Source organism: Piliocolobus tephrosceles, chromosome 2 (genome assembly GCF_002776525.5).
Source record: "Piliocolobus tephrosceles isolate RC106 chromosome 2, ASM277652v3, whole genome shotgun sequence".
Classification (NCBI taxonomy): Eukaryota; Metazoa; Chordata; class Mammalia; order Primates; family Cercopithecidae; genus Piliocolobus; species Piliocolobus tephrosceles.
This window is the reverse complement of record NC_045435.1, coordinates 186,091,688-186,114,878: the sequence shown is the minus strand read 5'-3', so window position 1 is coordinate 186,114,878 and position 23,191 is coordinate 186,091,688. Positions and strand designations below refer to the sequence as shown.

At 38.5% G+C, this 23,191-nt stretch overlaps 1 protein-coding gene across 1 annotated transcript; it reads left to right on the top strand.

Moving 5' to 3' along the window:
- Positions 1–610: 610 nt before the first annotated feature.
- CLDN1 (claudin 1) lies at positions 611–15,063 on the top strand. The gene is made up of 4 exons (XM_023214742.1): positions 611–1,061; positions 9,989–10,153; positions 12,747–12,831; positions 14,478–15,063. Exons 1-4 carry the CDS (start codon positions 839–841, stop codon positions 14,638–14,640), a joined length of 636 nt encoding a protein of 211 aa, XP_023070510.1. The 5' UTR covers positions 611–838; the 3' UTR covers positions 14,641–15,063.
- The last annotated feature ends 8,128 nt before the right edge of the window (positions 15,064–23,191 follow it).

Below are 23,191 nucleotides of genomic sequence, written 5' to 3'. Positions count from 1 at the left end.
GTGTGTGTGTGTGTGTGTGTGTGTGTGTGTGTGTGTGTGTGTGTGTGAATCATGTTCTCTCTGGCTCTGTTTCCCAATCTGTAGAGTGTAAAGATCTCTCCCTTGCAGAGACAAGTGATGGAACGACCTTGACAGAAGGGAGCAGAGAGATGAAAGGAGAAGGGGGAGGAAGCCAAGTAAAGGAGAGAGAAATGTGTGTGATGGGGGGAGATGCGGAGTTGGGTGGAAATGCCTTTAATAAGATATTAGGAAAAGGGTATTAAACCTAAAACTGCAGCTCTTGAGGGCTCATTTTTTCATCTTTGATTTTAGGATTTACAGGTGCAGTGCAGAGTAATTTTTGGATAACTGGAGTGAATGAATGAAAAGCGTGAAACGCCTGACAGGAGCGGGAAGATCCACCAGGGAAAACGAGCAGGGACGCAGCTGTAGCGCCTGGCCCTGCGGGACGGTCCCCACGCCGCCAGCCGCGTGTTTCCCCAACCCGGCGCTCCCGGCGCCCTCTCGGTGAGCCGCCCTGAAACCGCCAGGGGGCGCTCCCCGGCTGCCGGGGCTGAGGCGGGCGGAGCTGCTTTAAATCGCGGCGCCCCGCGGTTTGGCGTCTCAGTTCCTGAGCCTGGGAGCAACCGCAGCTTCTAGTATCCAGACTCCAGCGCCGCCCCGGCCCTGGACCCCAACCCGGACCCAGAGCGTCTCCAGCGGCGGCGCAGCGAGCAGGACTCCCCGCTTTAACTTCCTCCGCGGGGCCCAGCCACCTTCGGGAGCTCGCGTTGCGCACCTGCAAACTCAGCCTTCTGCACCTGCCACCCCTGAGCCAGCGCGGGCGGCCGAGCGAGTCATGGCCAACGCGGGGCTGCAGCTTTTGGGCTTCATTCTCGCCTTCCTGGGATGGATCGGCGCCATCGTCAGCACTGCCCTGCCCCAGTGGAGGATTTACTCCTATGCCGGCGACAACATCGTGACCGCCCAGGCCATGTACGAGGGGCTGTGGATGTCCTGCGTGTCGCAGAGCACCGGGCAGATCCAGTGCAAAGTCTTTGACTCCTTGCTGAATCTGAGCAGTGAGTGCACCCCCACCTCACAGCCGCCGTCCAGAGGCCCCAGTCCCCCTGCAGCTCCCTTATGGCCTCATTCTGTCGTGTGATTCCATGATTATCAGTCTTCAGTTGATCAAGTCTTCTGATCATGTGCTCTGTCATAAGGAAATGAAGAGAATCCTGGTTTGAGAAAAGGGACGCCCACGCATAAGCTCTAGTTTTGCCTAAAACTCCCTGGGTGACACTTTTCTACCACTCTAGGTGTGGCTTCCTCCTAAATTCCTATGCTGGTGGGTGGAGATGGAGGGAGTGAAGGCTAAACCGGAACTTGAGCTCTGAGACCTCTCCTAGGCACTCTGAGATCTGGGGTAAATTGGGGATTGGTAGAGTTCAGACAAGAAAATGGGATGGCTTAAAAAGTTTGGAGCCTGGTAACTTCTCAAGTGTGCAAGCTTAAATAAATAATCCTCAAGTATGAGATATAATTTTTGTAACCTTTACTATGATTTTTCATAGTAAAATTTACATTCCTACTTGAAATGTCCTAAGTGTCTTCTGCTCATACTTGAGGATGATTCTTTTAATGTGTAAGATCTAGTTAGTGCAGGGAGGCCCCTTGCAAGACTCTTTGGAGAAGCCGCTTGAGATTCCCCCAAAGTTTTAATTTTTAGACCCAAGGTCTTCAGTGGAGGCTGATGGTGTAGTTCTATCTTGGAAAGAGAAGGTTGGTGGCAGGTGGGGGAAGGCTGTCAACAAAGGTTCTAAATAACCTGCCCAACATAATACAAAGGGAAAAGTAAAGGCACTGAAGGGAAATGCAGCAAACTAGTTATAGCTGATGAAATCAGAGGTCAGCTGGGAGTGGAAGGCAGTGAGAGAGAAAGAAGAGGTGGGTCTTCCTTAGGTTTCCATCTTCCACAAAGGAATTTCTGTGTAATGGATGTTCAGTGACCCCTTGTCACGTTGGAAAGGATTGTATAGAGGGTCATATTTTTAAGGATGGTGGGGAGAAGGATAATAGGATAATTTTTTACTTTTTTTAATTAAAGGTTTTGAGTAACTTGTCAGAAAAATCATTAAATTCCTGTTTACTTAGGTAATAATGATTCATGGCTGGAGTATCTTCCTTGAGAAATCACATTACTTGTCTTATATCATGTGTCTGTTATGACCTTTAACTCACTTGAAGAAAAGGTCCCTTAGTCTTTGCCTAGATAAACGTGACTGCCCACTAGCCCCCATTGTGTGCTAAGGGTGGAAAGTGTTGGCATTGTTCAAGTTTACTTAACTTGTTTTGTCTACCTCCTATCAAAGGACAACTGTTAATAGTGTATATCAAAAGCCATATAGTTTAGAGCACCTTGAATACCTGTGGCATTGGCTCAGTCAATGTGCATGGTCGTTTTGAGTGTTACGATTTTAGCTTCTGAAGGTTCCCATGTTAGGACTTCTTTACACCAAAACTAATCTCTAAGTTTAGTAATTATGTGTTGCTCATTACCCTCATGGGTTATATTTGTGCTTATAAAGTGAAAAATTAGGTAATAATTATTGAATTTCTCCATGGGAAGATAAATACATTTAAGGAAACGGTGTCAGGCATTTTAGGTAGCACGTTAAGGAATTGGCAGGTGGAGGTTTCTAAGGACAATTCCAGAGAGGCCTCACTGTCAGTTTTGTTCCTCTGATCAAAATAGTTCCTTTTCAGCATCTTTAAATAGGTTTTCTTTTAACTTTCCTGAGATGACCAAATGAAATCAGATTGATCCATGTTGTAAAAACTCAAAGGGATTATCCTTACACATGATAATGTGTTAAAATGTTTTACTTTCATTTTTGGTTAATGTAGTTATTACTGTTTTTAAAACTGTGGTGAAAGGACTAAATACCTATTCCCCCACATACACTTTAGAGATGCCTTCCTAGTTTTTTTTTTAAACTCCAGATCAGAATCCACTTTTGTTTTACTTAAAGCCATAGTTTATCCAAGGTGTGGCTTACACCTTTCTCTCAAAACCCATTCTCAGAAGAGGGACCCTGGACTCACAGGTTTTCTCTTCTAACCTGCCATGACTCACGGGATGCTTTTGGATGGAGTCCAGGAAACCTTACTCCATTTCTCTGCCTGAGCAGTGGTGTTTACGCCCACCAGCTGTAGAGATCTGGGATGGTGATTCATTGGCTGGTTTTGGGATACTTTTGTTACATGTAGAGATGAAAAAGGTTATGTGTGTATATTTAAGCAGTATCCCTCGTAAAAAAAGCTGCATTTCATTAAGTGTGTTTAGGTGAAAAGCTTAGCTGTGGGTTTCCTGAAATTGTACCTTGCTGTCTTTCCCAGTAGCGAACACTTGTCTTTGAGCCCAGATGCAGGGCTTTGCCAAGGCTTTAGCACTGGAGGTATTAAAATCTCTTCTTTCCGTGGTTATGTAGGGTAGGTTGTAAAAAGCATATGACCTTCATAAAGTAGCTGAAGGAATACAGTGTGCTAATAGTGCATACAGTAAATACAAAATAAGATACAGCAAGTCTTCTTCTTTTAGGTAGTTCTTGCCAAGCAGTTTATGAAAATATAACTGAGGAACTTCCTGGGGGAAACAAATGTCACATTGTGTATTGTAGTTTTATAATAGCTGATACAATTTCCATTTCATCCAAATTATGAGATTTTATTGACCCTGGGCATTCTTGTAGCCGAAAAGTTGGAATCTACAAAAAGTGCCAGATACAGTTACAGTAGACGTTTCTTGAGTCACCTGTACCTCTTGCGTTGTTCTCATCTAATTCTCAAACTTTTAGGACACTAGCACCAATTTTCTGTGCTTGGTTAACTGTTTCTTCTTAGTTGACTTTAATAGCTAGAGCTGTCCAAAGACTGGGTTGCTGTAGGAGGCTGCATGGTGGGAGGTGTGCAAGCAGAGAATAAATAAGCATTTTGAAGGAATGTTGTAGGGAAGATCCAAGCACCAGACAAATGGGAGGTTAGGCTAGACTCTCTCTCAATCTCAGCGAACCCTGAGATTCTGTAATTTGTTTATACGCTCCTCTAGCCTGTTTAACTTGCTTTGCATGAATCCACATGTGTGTAGGTGTGCTTAATGAGTATTGGTGGCTGTGAGGTTTCCCAGTACTCTCACCATGATGTCAGGCTCAATCAGAGAAACAAAATCACTGACTTGGACAGTCTTTGAAGCCTAAGTGGAGAGGAGGGCACCTATTTATGCTTCTCCAGATGCTTTATGCCTGCTGAACCGAGGGTACTCGAAGGACCACTGGTGTTCAGGTGTACTTCATAAATCAGTCTGACTCTTAGAATAATGGAAGTTGAAACAAAAATCCAGGCTTGAGATCAGAAGTTCTCTATTCTTACTGCGGTTTGGCACTAAGTAGCCAGGTGTATAATGGTGAACCACGTGATCTCCCTGGTTTCAAGTAGTTACCCCACTTATAAAACAGGGCAGAGTGGGAGGAATAGGGAGATGAATCTATGATTCATTTATCCACTCAACAGATGCAAGCCAGGCCCTATTCTTGCAGTTAAGGATGGTGCAGCTAAGATGAGTTCTAAGATGCCTTCCAGTGCCAGCATTCTTTGTTATTACTTCAGTGATTGAAGAGGAAGAGGCAAGTCACATAGCTTAGGTTTCCTTAATTGGAGTGATTAAGGAAGTATAGTGGAGGTAATATAGAAGCATCAACTTAATTCTGAGAAAATTTCTCGAAGAAACACACAAACGAGAAAGGAGCAAAACTTCTGAGGACATCCTGAAAAGTGGTACATCCTGCCTCATCCAGGGTCATTTTCACTCCTGATTTTGCTGATGTTCTGAGGTCACATCTGGTGACCACCACCTCACGCACCAATAAGTGGGAAATGCTAATGATTAGGACTTTTATGAAATGCTGAACTTCAGTAAGAGTAAAAGATTTAATATGGAAAAAAGCCAGCGGAGTACACTTCTGTGATGATCTGTGTTGAGTTCACTTAATTGCAGGGGAGAAGAAAGTACAGTATTTTTGTTCTAGTCACCCAATCATCAGTTCATTTATTCACTTAATACTAATTAAGCAACTACAGATGCAAAGAGAGACGATGTGGGAATGAGGTAGAATTGGAATCTGCAGTCAACATTTGAACAACACAGGTTTGAACGGCAAGGGTTCACTTATAGGTGGATTTCTTTCAACCAATACCGATCAAGAATACAGTATCTGAGGGTCCAAAGCCTGCATGTAGGGAGGGTTGACTTTCTGTATACAAGGCTTCCACAGGATCAACTGTAGGACTTGAGCATGTGCAGATTTAGTTACCTGTGGGTAGTCCTGGAAGCAATCACCCTTGTATACCAAGAGATGACTGTATTTTGTTTATGATATATAGAACCTAAGGTAATATGGCTAGAAAATAGCATAAACAATGTCTGGTATTGATAGTAGATTCTACTGCTTGTATAGCAAGACTTTAAAGCTTTAGAAAAATTCCATATATGTCTTTCTACACATTTGTTGATTAACCTAACTGTAGTAGATCAGTAACTTCCAACTCACTTCTTGTCTCATAAGTAGAGATCTTCATATTTACTTTTAATTATACTTTCAGGTTGAAAATGATGAGAACTCCTTAGGGGGTCTTTAATCTCAAGATTATCAGTCTAGCTAAACATAATTAAAAGACTGCCTTCTCTGTTTCCTGCTGAATAATGACGAGAAAAAATAGTGTAATTTTTTTAATGTTTGCTAACCAGGTTCTCCATAGACAACTTTAGTCATTGGTCATAATATTGCAGAGTTAGCTGCAAATTTAAGAAGCGAGAAAAGGAACATGTTTGTTCATAGATTTGTTCTAATCAAACCAATTCAAAGTTAATATTGCAAGGCTATACTGCATCTATCTCATCCAAAGTGTTGTTTTATAGCTTTCAAACATCCCTCTTAACTTCTCTGCTCTGCCACTCATCATTCCATTAGGGAAAAATAAAACAAAAGTTCAGCTTTGAAGCTCGTTAGATGCACACTTTAAAAAATTGATCAAACTAAGCAAAAAGTACAATTTGTATTATCTGCATGAGTTTCTAGTTTTTAGTAACCTAAGCTAAGTCTTGCTTTTGGCAGCAAGATTTTAGCATACCAGGCTCTCAAGGGAGGTGTTTCTAAGTATTATTTCAAAAATTAAGCTAAACAAAAGAGAATAAGTATTTTTACCTATCATATAGGTACAGCTTTTTAAAGCATAAAGACATGTTCTAATTTAAATTTATTGAAATTTGATAAATCCATGTGACTTTTCAAGTACCGTGCTTGGTGCTTTAGATGGAAATAGGAATAAATATCTGATTCAAATCATCCAGGAGTTCACAATTACATACTTTACAACTCTGATTTAAAACACTTCTATGATCTGAAGGTATTCATCTGGTTCCAGCTTAAAACTGTGCAATTTAGATTTGATCTGCACATAAAACACTTGTAACTTGTAACACAATAGTTGCTTAACTTTGACTTGTAATATATCATTACCTATGCCTTGCTTTTTTAATTCTCAGCTTTTTGTGCGTGACTGCATGTGTATATTATTTTTGCATTTTCCTCACATATCACTATACTTAAGAATTTATCCAAATGTCTCCAATGAAGTAAAGTAAGATTTTGGGTTTGATGCAAATCTAATATTGGAACATACAAATAAATTTTATAAGTCAATGGTTGACAGGATGTAAGTGAAAATGTTACTTTGCAAAATGACATTTTAAAAAACAAAACAGCATCTCATTTCTATGGTTTATGCAATTTTTAAATATTGTGTTTTTCATTTTCTCCATTACTTTTTGTGTATTATGCAAATAATATATTATTCTATAGAGAAAGGAAACCTGGTAGGTTTATTAGCAATCACAGAACAGAATATTAGTCCCCAGCCCCTTGGAAAGAACACTTTGTAGACGAAGTGGCAAGATAGATTTGACATGCATCAAATGTGTTTTCTTTGAGAACTTAATGGGCAAAAACTTAGAGATTAAAAATGTGAATATTAGATATTCCAGGTGGGTGCAGTAAGGGCCCTGGAGTAGTTTATGCACATGTGTTCCTTGCCTGGGAGATCAGTAGTTTTACACAGTCTGACTCATGAGATTGATGCCCGGTTAGACTTCTCTTGAAGACTACCCTGTAATCTAAGTGCTCAGACCTGCTGGACGAGTGACCTTCTGTTTTTACTTGAAGAAAAGATCAGTGTGATTATTATATAAACTGGGTCCAGTTTGCAGCCCCACAACTTGAACAAAGAGAAAAACTTGGAGCAAGATCAGAAAAAACATCAAAAATGATTAATGAAAGGTTGAAAAAGAGTATTTATGAAAAAATAAAATGGAGGAGGCTGTGAAATATAAGATGCTGGATGCTGGAAGGGCTATCATAGAAATAATATTTATTGATTGTGTGATCTCTATACTGACAGTAAAAATCATGTCGCCCCTTTCTCAAGACAATCATATGACTTCTGATTATACTTAGAATAGAATCCAAACTTCTTACCCTAATTTGCAAAGCTCTGCATGACATATGCCTTCTGCCCACCTTGCTAAACTTCGTTTTACTTTACACATCCTATCATCCTACATTAGGGTGACCAGTTCTCCCAATTTGTCCAAGACTGAGGACCTTCTAAGGATGTAAGACTTTCAACTTTAGAGCTAGGACTGTTCCAGGCAAACTGAGATACGTGGTTTCCCTATCCTCCAGACGTGGACCATCTTTGTTACTTTCAGCATCTCCTCTTCCAGCAGATCTCTGCCTGAAATATTTTCCTCCCACGTGTAATCTTAGGACCACATCTGAAATCTGTGTTATGTATGGGTTGAATTATTTTGTTATTTTCCAATAATGATAGCCTTTGCAAAAACCATCCCTCAGAAAGAGGAAATACCTTAACCATGGAGTCCTTGGTACTTTCCTCTTCATACCACAGTATGGCTTGTGATTCCAAGCAAAAAGTTGCGAAATAACCTTACAAGCAGCTTCAGTTCCTTCCTGGTAAATCTGTGGTCCATGGAACATGTGTTTTGATCCAGCAGTCCCTCTGCCACCTGGAGTCTTGATATAAGTGTGTGGGTCAGTGTGCATGTGCGCCCATACATGCTTATGAGGAGGTCAGTGTGTGAGGGGAACCAGGAAGTCTCTTTTTTATTTTTAAATGAAATCAAGTAAAACTGTACCTTGGCTTCCAAAATATCTCTCAAATACTGTAAACAATACCTTTGATACTTCTAGAAAGAGATTATGGCCAGGTGCAGTGGCTCATGCTGGTAATCCCAGAACTTTGGGAGGCCGAGGTGGGTGGACCACCTGACCTCAGGAGTTCGAGACCATCCTGGGCAACATGGTGAAACCCATCTCTACTGAAATACCCCCCCACCAAAAAAAAAAATAGCCCAGCATGGTGGCTCCTGCCTGTAGTCCCAGCTACTCAGGAGGCTGTGGGATGAGAATCGCTTGAGCCCTGGAGGCGGAGTTTGCAGTGAGCTGAGATTGCACCACTGCACTCCAGCCTGGGCAACAGAGCGAGACCCTGTCTCAAAAAAAGGAAAAAAAGAAAAAGAAAGAGATTACTATAATTTTATCATAGGTTTTCTGGTTATAGCAAAGACGGATAATCAGTAAATCAAGATTTAAGGAAGTTTTAGAACTATTTAGCTTCAGTTATGATTGGTAACCTAAGTTCTCAATCTTGATGATATTAAGGTTAAGCCTAGGCCTAATTAGACATTGAGATACAAAACCTTTCCAACATCTCAGTCACTTTTAAAGACCATCAAGGAGTCAATTGTTCCAATCCACTGGATAAAGATATAATTTACATTTTACTTATATAATTGAAATATTATTCCAAACAATACTAAGTTTCTTGCTCAAGATAGCATAGTTCATTAAAGCTGAAAAATACTTATATATGCAAAAAGTACTTGTCACATACTTTCACTGTCAATGATATAGTGATCTTTAATTAAAAGAGGACATAAATCTAGAATTTAAACAAAATCTTCTAACCAGCATAGTTTCAGTTCATATTTAAAAGTCCGTGCCTTTATGCCACAATGAATCAAGCTTTTACTCTTTAAGAAGCATATTGATAATCTCTCAAACTTGACCCTGTTTATTTGCTCATGAGTTAGTACACCAAAAATAATAATGGGGAATGAGAAAAAAATGGAATCCTGAGAAATGCTACATTGAATTATTGCGTGTGTTATTTTACAACATCACAGCTTAAATAGCTTTAAAAACTGGTGATATCTTTGAATAAGAATCTACTACTATGTTTCAAGGTAACATCTCAAAGGTTATTTTGTTTTGTTTTAAGAAAATGACTTCTATATTCTCCCCTACTCCTCCTATTCACATTACTGGAAATATGAATATTGCTTATCCAGTCATGATAATCTATAAAACATTTATTTTTTATCCTCCAATTCACCCAGTTTTTCTGAAGCTTGCTGATTGGGGTGTAAAGCTGGTAACTAATATCAAAGATATACTGAAAACCATTTTGATTACAAATAGCTAACATCCAGGATCATATATATGATTTTTACTTAAAATTAAAATTATCTTAGCAAGGATTAAAATCCCTTAGTAAAAAATAAATATGTATTAGTTCAGCTAACCCTATTCAATTAGATCATTAATTATTTTTCCAGTTGATTTTGAATTTAATGTTGAAAACATAAACTGTTGGAGTGGAGGGATCTCTTTTTCATCATCCAGCCCAGCATTTGTTTTTCTGGAGAAGATACTGTATGTTGGGTTATCAGTGGAAATACCAGTATGACTGGCGTCTCTAGATTCCTAGTCCAGTTTTCTCTCTTCCTTACAACAGTGACATATACTTGGTCTTCTTCCATTTTTCTCTTGTTGGTCCAAGCATATTTCACATGTTTTAAAATGTTTTCTGCCAGGCACATTGCAAGCAACCCGTGCCTTGATGGTGGTTGGCATCCTCCTGGGAGTGATAGCAATCTTTGTGGCCACCGTTGGCATGAAGTGTATGAAGTGCTTGGAAGACGATGAGGTACAGAAGATGAGGATGGCTGTCATTGGGGGCGTGATATTTCTTCTTGCAGGTAATAGAAGCTGTGCCTTGCTTTCACCTTACTAATCTGTTCCTAGTATGATTTGAAATCTATTACGTTGGATTCATTACACTTGATTTCAGTCTCTAAGGCAAACTGCAAACATAGACCTGAAGTCCCGTTGACTTTCATGTTCTCAAACACAAACCAAATGAAAATTTGAGAGCTCTGCTCACATCTGACAGGTCTGTTGGTTGAAGTTTCAAGTGGCAACTGGTTTGTTAGAACCAGTCTCTTAGAGTGTAGAAAGTTGTTCACTATTTAGCAAACGCTAAGGAGGAAGCTCATGTAATTCAGAAAATTCCTATGTTGTCTCCACAGATACTATATGGAAAAGATGGGGAGTAGTGAGAGAAAACACAAGAATATGTGAACCCTTCAGGTCTGTGAGGGATGGAAGGATTGGGTTTATTGGAGAAAAATAAGGACAGCATTCCAGTTGGGCAGATCGAATTCGAGAATAAACAGGATGTACCCATAGACCAATGAAAAGAAAGGCCAACTGGAGTAGAGGTGGCCTGTTGGAATGGTCAGTTTAAGGCAAGAAAAAAAAAAATACAGAAATACTTTTAAATTTTTTTGGTAAAATAATATTATATTTTCCATTGAAAATAAATATGTGTTTTTTTAGGCCAGGTGTGGTGGTTCACGCCTGTAATCCCAGCACTTTCAGAGGCTGAGGAGGGCGGATCACCTGAGGTCAGAAGTTCGAGACTAGCCTGGCCAACATGGTGAAACCCCATCTCTACTAAAAATACAAAAATTAGCTGGGTGTGGTGTTGCACGCCTGCAATTCCATATACTCCAGAGGCTGAGGCATGAGAATCACCTCAACTAGGGAGCCAAGATCGCGCCACTGCACTCCAGCCTAAGCAACAAAAGAGTGTCTCCAAAAAAAAAAAAAAGGAAGGAAAATATCTGTTTTTTAATTCAGGTGTTGATTGATAAGTTACATTATGTGTCATTTGAGAAAATCAAAGTCAGAAAACATGGACATTATTTCAAAGCTTTATAATAATGCTTATTTTTAAAATTATAGTATATGTATATTTATGTGTGTGTATATATACATACATATATAATCTCTCTGTGTGTATATATGTTTTTTTATATTTGTACACTGTATTATATATATAATCTCTGTATATATTATACAGCTATCATAGACTACTATATGTTCTCTATATTAGGTATTATATGCATATATTATATATGTAGTATATTATAGTATATATTTTTAAATAACAGATATAATTAATTATATAAATCTACTAATAGGAAAAACAGAATCGACTTTATTTTCCTGTTTTATTTTTGACAGAAGACTTGTAGGGGCTTTTGCTCCAGTATAATATATCAGTTTAACCAGTAATTAAGGAAGAGTATCTGTGGCTTTGCTAAAGAGATGGTTAGTTTAAAATGACCAGTCTCTCAGTTTACCCAAATACAAATTGTCTCCTGTCTGAAAACGCATGGATAGTGTTTTATTCCCAATAATTTAATCTTATATCAAAGGCTGTGAATAGTAATCTTTGTGGCCATCATTGGCATGAAGTGTATGAAGTGCTTAGAAGACGATGAGGATGGAATGCATTGCATTCTTCTTTTGCTTGCCTTCTTGTAACTCCCACAGGTGACTGCATCACTCCTATTGCAGTTTCAGGGACTTCTCTTAGGAGTAAGGGTCACAAGTTCAAGACCATTCACATGGTCTATTTGAGCAGCCAAAAGCAATAGTGTTTTCTGTCATGTCTAGTGGCAATTACACTGGACTATGTTTTTGGTTGGGGAGAGAGAGTAGCATAGAAACGTCTAATCTGTCTATATTGAATGCTTAAAATTACTATAAAAGAGTTATTTAACTTTTTTGATAAGAAAAAATGAGGTATTGTATACATCTTATAAATGATTAAGTGAATGATTTTGACTAAATTATTTATCTGCTATCATTGAATATAAAATGCCATGGGAAATTGAGATTTTGCATAAATTGATCTAATGTGGCACCCTCAACAAATCTCAGGTCAATCTATACCTATGCCAGGTATTTCCTTGGCCAATCGGGCAGTAGTAATACAGGTATTCTGGTCCATTCTGAGACATGTCCTAATCTCACTGCTGTCTAGCTGCTTGCATTCCTTTTGATTCTGCAGAAATGTAAATTTTGAGTTTGATCAAGAACATAGAAGAGTTTTCATCTTCCCCTTTTGCAAGTAATTCCATCTGTACTAATAATGACAATAGTTTTATCAAATGTAGTTTAGTACCCTAATGTATAAGAGTATATTTAAAAGAGATTTTGTACAATATACACCTGACTAATGGTTTCCAAAAAAGCATTATTTGTGCCAAGATGTCATAAAAAGTATAAATTTTGTCTAACTCCAACCTAGTATTTTTTATATTTTAATAGGTACTTGGAATAAATCGTATCTGGACTTCTAATCTCCTTAATACCAAAATAAAAATGTCAACACTGTTGATGAGACTTAATTCTTGCAAAATATGTTTTGGTTTAACAGCTTGTGTATTTAGGCTTAGTATTCCATGGTGATTAACAGTCTTTTGTTCTGAATTTCTGTAGGTCTGGCTATTTTAGTTGCCACAGCATGGTATGGCAATAGGATTGTTCAAGAATTCTATGACCCCATGACCCCAGTCAATGCCAGGTAATGCTATTCATGCGTAAAATAGTTTGTTTTCTGAGAAAATACCCTTTTTATGTTCTACAAAGTCCTTCTAGTGCCATCATTTCCCAGATTTGCTTTCAAGAATTTTATGTCAAACCTACAAACAATTTAAATGATCTGTGACTTATGTTAAAATGAGTTTGATAATTGCTTTAACAGCCTGAATTGATGACAAAATACCTTCCAAAGCAGAACAGTTTTAAGCCCTAAACTTTTCAACTGTATACTGGACTCTGTTTTTTTTCCCTTGTTTTCAGGTATTAACAAAGATGTTAATATATTTGAAATTTCCTTTTTGAAGTGTATTCTGATGTTTACAGCACCTACTCTATGATTATTTGTAACTAATGCACCGTTTATGATTAATTGAGAAAAATTGTACTACTCTAGGGCTTAATGAATAATACTTCATTTCCAATGGTTCATTTTTACACGTAAAGCTATGATATATACTTTTAGTATGTTCAGACACTACCTTGAAATTTTTTGTTCTTTCACAACTACAAAATTGGCTTTACAAAGGTCATCTTTCTTAATACTGCCAGTTGTGCAAGTCGAGCTGATTCTTAGCTCTCATGTGACAACATTCTTTAATCAGAGACGAGGCTCTTCATCTCACTGTCTTCACATCTTTAATGCCTAATAACTACATTCAGTCAGGATGTTAAAATATAATTATTGTTTGTTGAGTGCTTAGATGAATGGATGAAAAACCTCAGTGTTTGGAGAGATAAGATGTGTTTGTCTTTTTATATAATCACCCACATATGGGAGAACACGTACTCCAATGGTTGTGTTGGAGCCCATCCCATAAGACTTAAAATGTAAGAACAGAAACTGCTAGAGGTCAGTAGTCTAAAATTTCACCAAGGTCATGACACCAGTAATGCACAGGAAAGCACTTTATAAATTGCCAGTCATTTTGCAATTATTATTTACATGATTGCATGTGACCCTAAAAGCAGTCTATTGAGGCAGGTGGGATTATCCTGCTTTGAGAGGAGGAGAAACTGAGGCTGAGAGGTGAAGTTGCTCTCCCCGAATTGCAGCACTTGAGAGTTGGCATCAGGATTCAGACTTGGCCTTATAACTAATAGAACCAACCCTTCTCTACTCTTCCATACTGTCCATAATCACTCACAGATACCCCATCCTAAGTGTCTGCTTTAATACATCTGCCTGGATCCGCTTAATCCAGAATGGTTCATGGGCTGCTTAGAAGTTTTCTTTACAAAACCATAAAATTTGGATTTCAGATTATATAGGTGCTTGGGATCAATGGATCATCTGTTCAAAACTCTGATTATCTCCATTATGCTCTATCAGTTTCTTTATAGAATATGATTACTACTTAGTGATATAGCTTCCTTTGCTAAGTTTCAGCCTAGGAACCATGATCCAAACCCTACTTCTAAAACACATAAACATGCTTTACAATTGTCAACAATTGCAATATAAACATTCTTTTGTGTATATGTTCACAAATCTTAAAGTACTTCCCAATGGATATTGAGGGGTTATTTTCAATGAAAAAAATATAATGAGTATTGATTTTTTTCCTTTATTGTATTAGAAAAGTTGCCAATAATTCACTGATTAACAAGCACGTGGGTTTTTCCTTTTAGGTACGAATTTGGTCAGGCTCTCTTCACTGGCTGGGCTGCTGCTTCTCTCTGCCTTCTGGGAGGTGCCCTACTTTGCTGTTCCTGTCCCCGAAAAACCACCTCATACCCAACACCACGGCCCTATCCAAAACCTGCACCTTCCAGTGGGAAAGACTACGTGTGACACAGAGGCAAAAGGAGACAATCATGTTGGAACAAACCGAAAATGGACACTGAGATACTATCATTAACATTAGGACCTTAGACTTTTGAGTATTGCAATCTGAAGTATGGTATTACAAAACAAACAAACGAACAAAGAAACCCATGTGTTAAAAATACCCATTGCTAAACTTGGCTTAGTCTTATTTTATCTTCTTTCCTCATTACAGGAGGGAGGATTTTTCCATTTGTATTACTGCTTCCCATTGAGTAATCATACTCAAATGGGGGAAGGGGGTGCTCCTTAAATATATATAGATATGTATATATACATGTTTTTCTATTAAAAATAGTAAAATACTCTTCTCATTATGTTGATACTAGCATACTTAAAATATCTCTAAAAATAGGTAAATGTATTTAATTCCATATTGATGAAAGTGTTTATTGGTATATTTTTCTTTGTTGTCTATGTATACATATATAATAGTCAAATATCATTTACTCTTCTTCATCAGCTTTTAGCCTGATGCCATAAGACCTAGCCTAATCTACCAAGAATGAATTCTTTCAATTCTTCATGCGTGCCCTTTTCATATACGTATTTTATTTTTTACCATAATCTTATAGCACTTGCATCGTTATTAAGCCCTTATTTGTTTTGTGTTTCATTGGTTTCTATCTCCTGAAGCTAACACATTTCATAGTCTACATTTTAGTTTCTAAAGCCAGTAAGAATTTATTACAAATCAGAACTTTGGAGGCAAACCTTTCTGCATGACCAAAGTGATAGACTCCTGTTGACCTTCCCACGCAGTCCTCGCACTCTGACCCATAGCATTCTTGTTTGCTTTGAAAATATTTGTCCAATTGAGTAGCTGCATGCTGCTCACCCAGGTGTTGTAACACAATTTTATTGATCGAATTATGAAGCTACTTATTCATAGTTATATATCCCCCCTAAACTACCTTTTTGTTCCCCTTCCTTAATTGTTTTGTTTTCCCACATGTAATTATCATGTAGTTTATATCTTCCTAATAAGGTGTGGTCTATTTGTCTGAACAAAATGCTAGACTTTCTGGAGTGATAAGCTGGTGACAAATATTCTCTCTGTAGCTGTAAGCAAGTCACTTAATCTTTCTACCTCTTTTTTCTATCTGCCAAATTGAGATAATGATTTAACTAGTTAGAAGAGGTAGTGTGAATATTAATTAGTTTATATTACTCTCATTCTTTGAACATGAACTATGCCTATGTAGTGTTTTTATTTGCTCAGTTGGCTGCTTAGAAGTCACTGAACAAAACCTACACATACACCTTCATGTGGTTCAGTACCTTCCTCTCTGCCAGTCTTTCAGCTGTGTCTGACATGTTGTTTGTGCTCTGTACCACTTTAACAACTGCTCTTACTTTTCCAGTCTGTACAGAATGCTGTTTCACTCGAGCAAGATGATGTAATGGAAAGGGTGTTGGCACTGGTGTCTGGAGACCTGGATTTGAGTCTTGGTGCTATCAATCACTGTCTGTGTTTGAGCAAGGCATTTGGCTGCTGTATGCTTATTGCTTCATCTGTAAGAGGTGGTTTGTAATTCCTGATCTGCCCACCTCACGGTGATGTTGTGGGGATCCAGTGAGATAGAATACATGTAAGTGTGGTTTTGTAATTTAAAAAGTGCTACACTAAGGGAAAGAATTGAGGAATTAACTGCATACGTGTTGGTATTGCTTTTCAAATGTTTGAAAATAAAAAAAAAATAAGAAATGGGTTTCTTGCCTTAACCAGTCTCTCAAGTGATGAGACAGTGAAGTAAAATTAAGTGCACTAAACCAATAAGATTCTAAGGAAGTTTTATCTTCTGCAGTGAGTATGGCCCAATGCTTTTTGTGGCTGAGCAGATGTAATGGGAAGAAATAAAAGCCTAAGTGTTGGTAAATCCAACAGCAAGGGAGATTTTTGAATCATAATAACTCATAAGGTGCTATCTGTTAAGTGATACCCTCAGAGCTCTTGCTGTTAGCTGGCAGCTGACGCTGCTAGGATGGTACTTCACAATAAACTACACAAGGAAAGTCAGCCACCGTGTCTTACGAGGAATTGGACCTAATACATTTTAGTGTGCCTTCCAAACCTGAGAATGTATGCTTCTGGAAGTTAAAATTTAAATGGCTTTTGCCACATACGTAGATCTTCATGATGTGTGAGTGTAAATTCCATGTGGATATCAGTTACTAAACATTACAAAAAAATTTTATGGCCCAAAATGACCAAAAAAATTGTTATAATAGAATTCATCCAATTTCAATATTTTTATATTCTTCTACCACACCTGGAAACAGACCAATAGATATTTTGGGGTTTTATAATGGGAATTTGTATAAAGCATTACTCTTTTTCAATAAATTGTTTTTTAATTTAAAAAAAAGGATTATTGGCTTGTTTTCTAATCATTTATTGTAAGATTGCCATTCTTGGTAGAGGAGGTGGCTTGGGATAGGATCTGACTCACCATGTTCCTGGGAAAGAACTATGATGCCTCTGGCCCATCTATCAAATTTGAGTGGTTCCACCCACTAGAATGCCCTATTTCTCTCAAACTGAGTTCTTCATCAAGGGTGGTAATAGAAGAGGATGCCAGGAGATGTTACTTAATACTTTTTCTCATCTATAAAAAGGGGACATACAATAATAAATGACAAATGATAAGATATGAAGGTATTTTGTGAACTGTAAAGCACTGTGCAAACTGAAGTGGCTTTGTTCCTCACAAAGGTGCAAGAGTGAAAGACAGCCATTGGAAACCCATTGTTGTCTCTGTAATGATGATGATCAAAACTACCCCTTAAGGATATGCTGGAACTCATTCACTCATTATCTTAAAGTATCAATAACTGACACAACCTTAATGTGTGGCCTGTTCCTGGACAATGTTCATGTTGAGACCAGGCTTGTAAGTAAAGGCTTGCAGCTCTAATGTGGGGTCTTAGACATCAGCATGATGGGTGAGGTGCAAAGAATATTGCCAGTCAGTTTGACTTGAATTCTCCTTAAATTAAGCAGATGCACCAGAATTCTCACTCTGTTTCTGCAGAATTTAAGTATCTGAAGATAGGACGGGCACGGTGGCTCAAGCCTGTAATCCTAGCACTTTGGGAGGCCGAGACAGGCGGATCATGAGGTCAGGAGATGGAGACCATCCTGGCTAACACGGTGAAACCCCATCTCTACTAAAAATACAAAAAACTAGCCGGGCGAGGTGGCGGGCGCCTGTAGTCCCAGCTACTCGGGAGGCTGAGGCAGGAGAATGGCGTGAACCCGGGAGGCGGAGCTTGCAGCGAACTGAGATCCGGCCACTGCACTCCAGCCTGGGCGACAGAGAGAGACTCTGTATCAAATAACTAACTAACTAAATAAATAAATAAATATCTGAAGATAAGGCCAAGGCCAGCGGAAGTCTGAAAGGCAATGAAATACCTTGGTGCTCCTGAAAAGAACTAAAGGAAAACTTGGATTGAGAATCATACCAAGTAGATATCATGTCTGTGTGCGCTCATCCTTATCTGAATGCCATTGTTCTTCAAGCCTTTCCTCTTCTTGTTTAGCACTTTCTATATTTGTCCAGATCAAGGGAAAACTTCACTTTGTCCCCATATTTCCACCTTTTTCAGCCTGTCATTATTTCTAGTATGAGCTGTTTGTGTATATTTCCTTCATTTTACACGTGGCTCAGGAGTAACATCTCTGAATTTCCTTCTTTCCTCATTTCCCACAAACCCCACGATCCCCAGCCTATCCTAAAATCTCTTCATTTAGCTGGTACCATGCAACTTTGATAGAAGTCATTGCAGCTTCTAGGGTTATGTGAGGATGGCTTGTTGAATCCTAAAAATAGGCAATCAGAGAGTTTCTCAATGCTGAACCTCTGGAGATCGCTTGGCAGTTTGCACACTCCACTTCTACTGATAAGTTTTCCAATATGGTCATTATCAGCAATTGAAAACTAGATATGAATTTATTTAATTAATATTTAATGAATACCTATCATAGGGTCAGCCTCATTAAATGCAGGCAGGGTAAAGTAGCTATGAAATGAATAAGACCTTGTCCTGGGCTGAAGCAGTATAAAGGATATTGGGTGGAAAGAGAAGTTAAGCTTGAAACATAGCACTGGTTCTGCCACTGATGAGCCAGGTGAGCCACGGAGATCTCCACCCACTGTTTCTTCATTCATAAAATGAAGGCGTCAGACCTGTGCAGTGGCTCTTAGCCATAACAGCATGTTAGAATTGCCTGGGAGCTTTTGAAACTTCCCGATTCCAAGACCCCACCCAAATCAAAGGAATCAGAACCTCTGAGAGGACAGTCCCAGCAGGAGCTTCCCAGAGGATTTCAACATACTGTGTGGATTGCAAACCACTGGCCTATGTCATCCGTCAGGACCAACCTTGTCCCAAACATTTTCTGAGTAACACACATCCAGGCACTTAATAGATTTGCTGTCAGTTCACCTCTTCCCTAATGTTATTGCTTTATTTTCTGGTTCAGGATTGGGGTTTTTTGTTTGTGTTTTGTGGGGAAAAGGAGGAGTTTGTGTTTTGTGGGGAAAAGGAGGAGTTAAAGGAGGAGGTGGTCCTTTAGATGCTTTTGTCACGTTTCTTTGGCAAATAACGTTCTTTCTTGCCATTCTCTATTATTTTTAATTTACTTCCAAAGAATAGTCAATAATACAAAGTAAATACTGTTTAAAAGAACAGGCTTCTTTTTAACAAACAATGTGAGTTCAAGAAGATAAGTGGTTACTTATAAAGTGGAGCCTGAGTTATTCTCTTTAAGGTGCAATTTTCAGGAGAGTCCTTAGCTAAACCTTAAGCTTGCTTCGTTTATTTTTAATTGAATAGCATTTCTGTGATTTTAGTTCACTTATTTCATTATTTTTGTAATTTATTGCTTTGTTCCCCTTTTCCAAAATGGAAAAAAAAAAGTGAACACACACCCACACTCCCACACACACCAATTTAGGAAAGATAAAGTTTGAAAACTGCTCGGATCTCTTAACTGAGCTGACCTGGGACAGAACACACTGCTATGCTGAACAGGCTTTTACTTAGTTTTGGAAATAATTTTTGTCAGTTAAATTTCCTGTTTCTATTAATGCTGTGCTTTTTCTAAATGTCTATTGCTGCTTCTTGACTCTATTTAAAAAATCCAGCAGGCTCTAGGTGATCTGAGTCAAGCAGACATCTAGATCAAGGGTGAGGAATAGCAGAGAATACTTGCTGGAAGATGAGAATGAAATACAGCAAAGAGATATGAGTTTCAATACAGCAAGGGCAGTGGTTTTAAAATGATTTTTTGTGATAATTTTTACCACAATATTTATTTATTTGATGATAAAATTAAAACTTATTAATGAAGAAAGTAGAAAAACACAGAAAATTGGAAATAATTATTTTAAATAATATAATAGTCATATTACCCAAAGGTAGAACTTTCTAAGAATTTGATGTGATTTCTCTAGCCCTTTTTCCTTTCCCAGAGATAGGCTTTGGGGTTTATTCTTATTTTTTATTATTTTACATAGCGTCATGTAAAAATAATTTTGATTTGTGCTTTATTTTCCATTTAAGTATATGGTAATATACTCTTACCAGACAGACTTCCTAAACACTGATTGATTGATTCATACATATATTTTTTTTTTTTTCCTTTTTTTTTTCAGACAGGGTTTCACTCCTGTTGCTCAGGCTGGAGTGCAGTGACATCATTTTGTTTCACTGCAACCTCCACCTCCCAGGCTCAAGCAATTCTCCCGCCTAAGCTTCTCAAGTAGCTGTGATTACCCACACATGCCACCACGCCCAGCTAATTTTTGTATTTTTCGTAGAGATGGGGTTTCTCTATATTTCCTAGGCTGGTCTCAAACTCTTGAGCTCAAGTGATCCACCCACCTCAGCCTCCCAAAGTGCAGGATTATAGGTGTGAGCCACCACACTGGCCTCACATAATATTTTTAAGAATCTAACATTTTCCATGTGTTTTCTGAAATAATGGAAATGGTGCCTCTGGAGTTGTGCAACCCATGAGCCATGAATAAAACAGACAAAAATCCTTTCATCCAGGAAGTTACATTATAGGTAAGGAATGCAGAGAATAAAATGGATATACTAATTATATAGCTTATTAAACAGTGATAAACCTAAACTAAATAGTCAAGAAATATTGAGAAGGTTGGAGGAAGGTAACAGTTTAAAATAATGTGGCAATGGAAGTCCTCAATGAGAAGGTGAAGTTTAAGAAATAATTTAAGAGATGAAGCAAATCAAGTGGTACCTGGTAGGAAAGTATTCCGGAAATAGCACGTGCAAGCTCCCTAAGGTAGAATCACGTAGAAAATGTTCAAAAAAGAGCAAAGGGGCCAGTGCAGCTGCAACGAAGTAAGCTAGGAAGAGAGTATTTTAAAATGAAAGCATAAAGGGTAAGAGATTTAAAATGTATAGGATATGACAGACCATTATAAAGACTTCATCTTTTACTCTGAATGAAAGCGAAAGATATTGTTAAGTTTTGATCAAAGGAAACATAGATCTAAATTGAGACTTGGTAGGATTATTCTTCCTGTTGTGTTGAAAAATAGACCATAAGTGGATAAGGAGAGAAGCAATGAGTTCATATAGAAGGTTATTACAATAATCTAGGCAAGAGATGGCTTGGTGATTGCAGTCTGTCATAGGAGGAAGTAGTTAGAATCTGGATATTATTTTAAAGTAGAGCCAACTGGTTTTGCTGATTGACTAGAAGTGAGGTATGAAAGTAAAAGACTAGTCAAAAATGATTCCAAAGCTTTTTGCCTAAGAAATTGATAGGATAGAGCAGACGTAAACCAAAAGTGGAAAGACTGAGAGAGAGCAGGTTTGAAAAAGAAAGTCAGAAATTTCATTTTGGACATGGTAATAATTTCTTCTTCTTCTTCTCCTTCTCCTTCTCCTTCTCCTCCTCCTCCTCCTCCTCCTCCTCCTCCTTCTCCTCCTCTTTCTTCCTCTTCCTCTTCTTCTTCTTCCTCTTCTTCCTCTTCCTCTTCCTCCTCCTCCTCCCGTTCTTCCTCTTTCTCCTCTTCCTCTTCTTCTTTCCTCTTCTTCTTCTTCTTCCTCTTCTTCCTCTTCCTTCTTCTTCCTTCTTCCTCTTCCTTCTTCTTCCTTCTTCCTTCTTCCTTCTTCTTTTTCTTTTTTTTCTAAGACAGAGTCTCGTTCTGTCATCCAGGCTGGAGTGCATTGGTGTGATCTCAGCTCACTGCAACCTCCACCTCCCAGGTTCAAGAGATTCTCCCGCCTCAACCTCTGGAGTAGCTGGGACTACAGGTATGAGCCACCACACTCAGCTACTTTTTGTATTTTTAGTAGAGACTGGGATTCACCATGTTGGCCAGGCTGGTCTCGAACTCCTGACCTCAGGTGATCCGTCCACCTCAGTCTCCCAAAGTGCCGGGATTACAGGCATGAGTCGCCGCGCCCAACCTGGACATGATAATCTTAACATGCCTTATTGCACATCCAAGTAAAGATGTACAGTAAGCAGTAGAAAAACAGAGGCATGTGAAGAACTAGAATGGAGAAAAGGATTTCAAGAGAAGAGAGAAACAAAACATCAGTTTCATAGGATTGAGTCAAGCTGAAAATATGCTCCAGTCTTTGGATATTTAGATTGATTGTTACATTATCACTAGGCTAGCTGGTTAATAATGGGAGAAACCAAATTTATTTTTCTCATTACTGAATCCATCTTTTATTATCTCAAATTTTTCATTCTTTTTTTCTCTGTGAGAGTATCATCAAAGAAATCTGGTGTGTTAGGGTCACAGACCAGCCCTGGATTCTGATCCTGAATCAGCCCTTTTAATAATTACATCTTTGTAATTTAATGCGATAGAAACCAAACGTGTCAGTTTAAGTGTTCTGGGAAGGAGGATGCCAAGTCAGAGTTAGACTTGCAAAAGCATGATGGCTAATGCCTGTGGAGAGAAAAAAAAATAGGAAAAGGCAGCAGGAGTAGATAGGAAAATCTTTGCCAGGGATAGGAGGGATGAGCAAACTTTTTTCTGTAAATGACCAGATAGCAAATATTTCAGGCTTTGTGGGTCACATAAATTGTCTATAATGTATTCTTAATATTTTGTCACTTGTATCATTCTTTGAAATATGTAAATCATTCTTAGTTTGTGGGCCACATACACACAAAAAAGGCTGTGGACCAGATTTAGCCTATGGGCTATAGTTAACAAATACAGCCTGGTCTGACACCTGCGAATGGATAATAGGAAAGCAGGATAATTGTGTCAGAAAAACTTTAGGCTGTTGAGTGTTCTTATAAAGCCTTGTGGCCAGCCCATGAGGAGTTCTTGTTTAAAGGATGTCCATAAGGTAGTCCTGCATTGGGCAGCAATGGTCTTTGTAATATCCCCACTGTACTTACTCATTATCTGTGAGCTGTTAAAAGTGTGACTTTAACTAGAAAGTTGTAGCAGCTGCCAACAGCACTGCAGCGAAAAGCTGTCAGCAAACTGCCCACCACCCTGGCCCC

Excerpts from the sequence above, each read along its gene's own strand:
- CLDN1 (XM_023214742.1), top strand. The coding sequence starts at position 839 with ATGGCCAACGCGGGGCTGCAGCTTTTGGGCTTCATTCTCGCCTTCCTG. Across the intron at positions 10,154-12,746 it reads CGTGATATTTCTTCTTGCAG|GTCTGGCTATTTTAGTTGCC; the intron begins GTAATAGAAGCT and ends GAATTTCTGTAG. Across the intron at positions 12,832-14,477 it reads ATGACCCCAGTCAATGCCAG|GTACGAATTTGGTCAGGCTC; the intron begins GTAATGCTATTC and ends TTTTCCTTTTAG.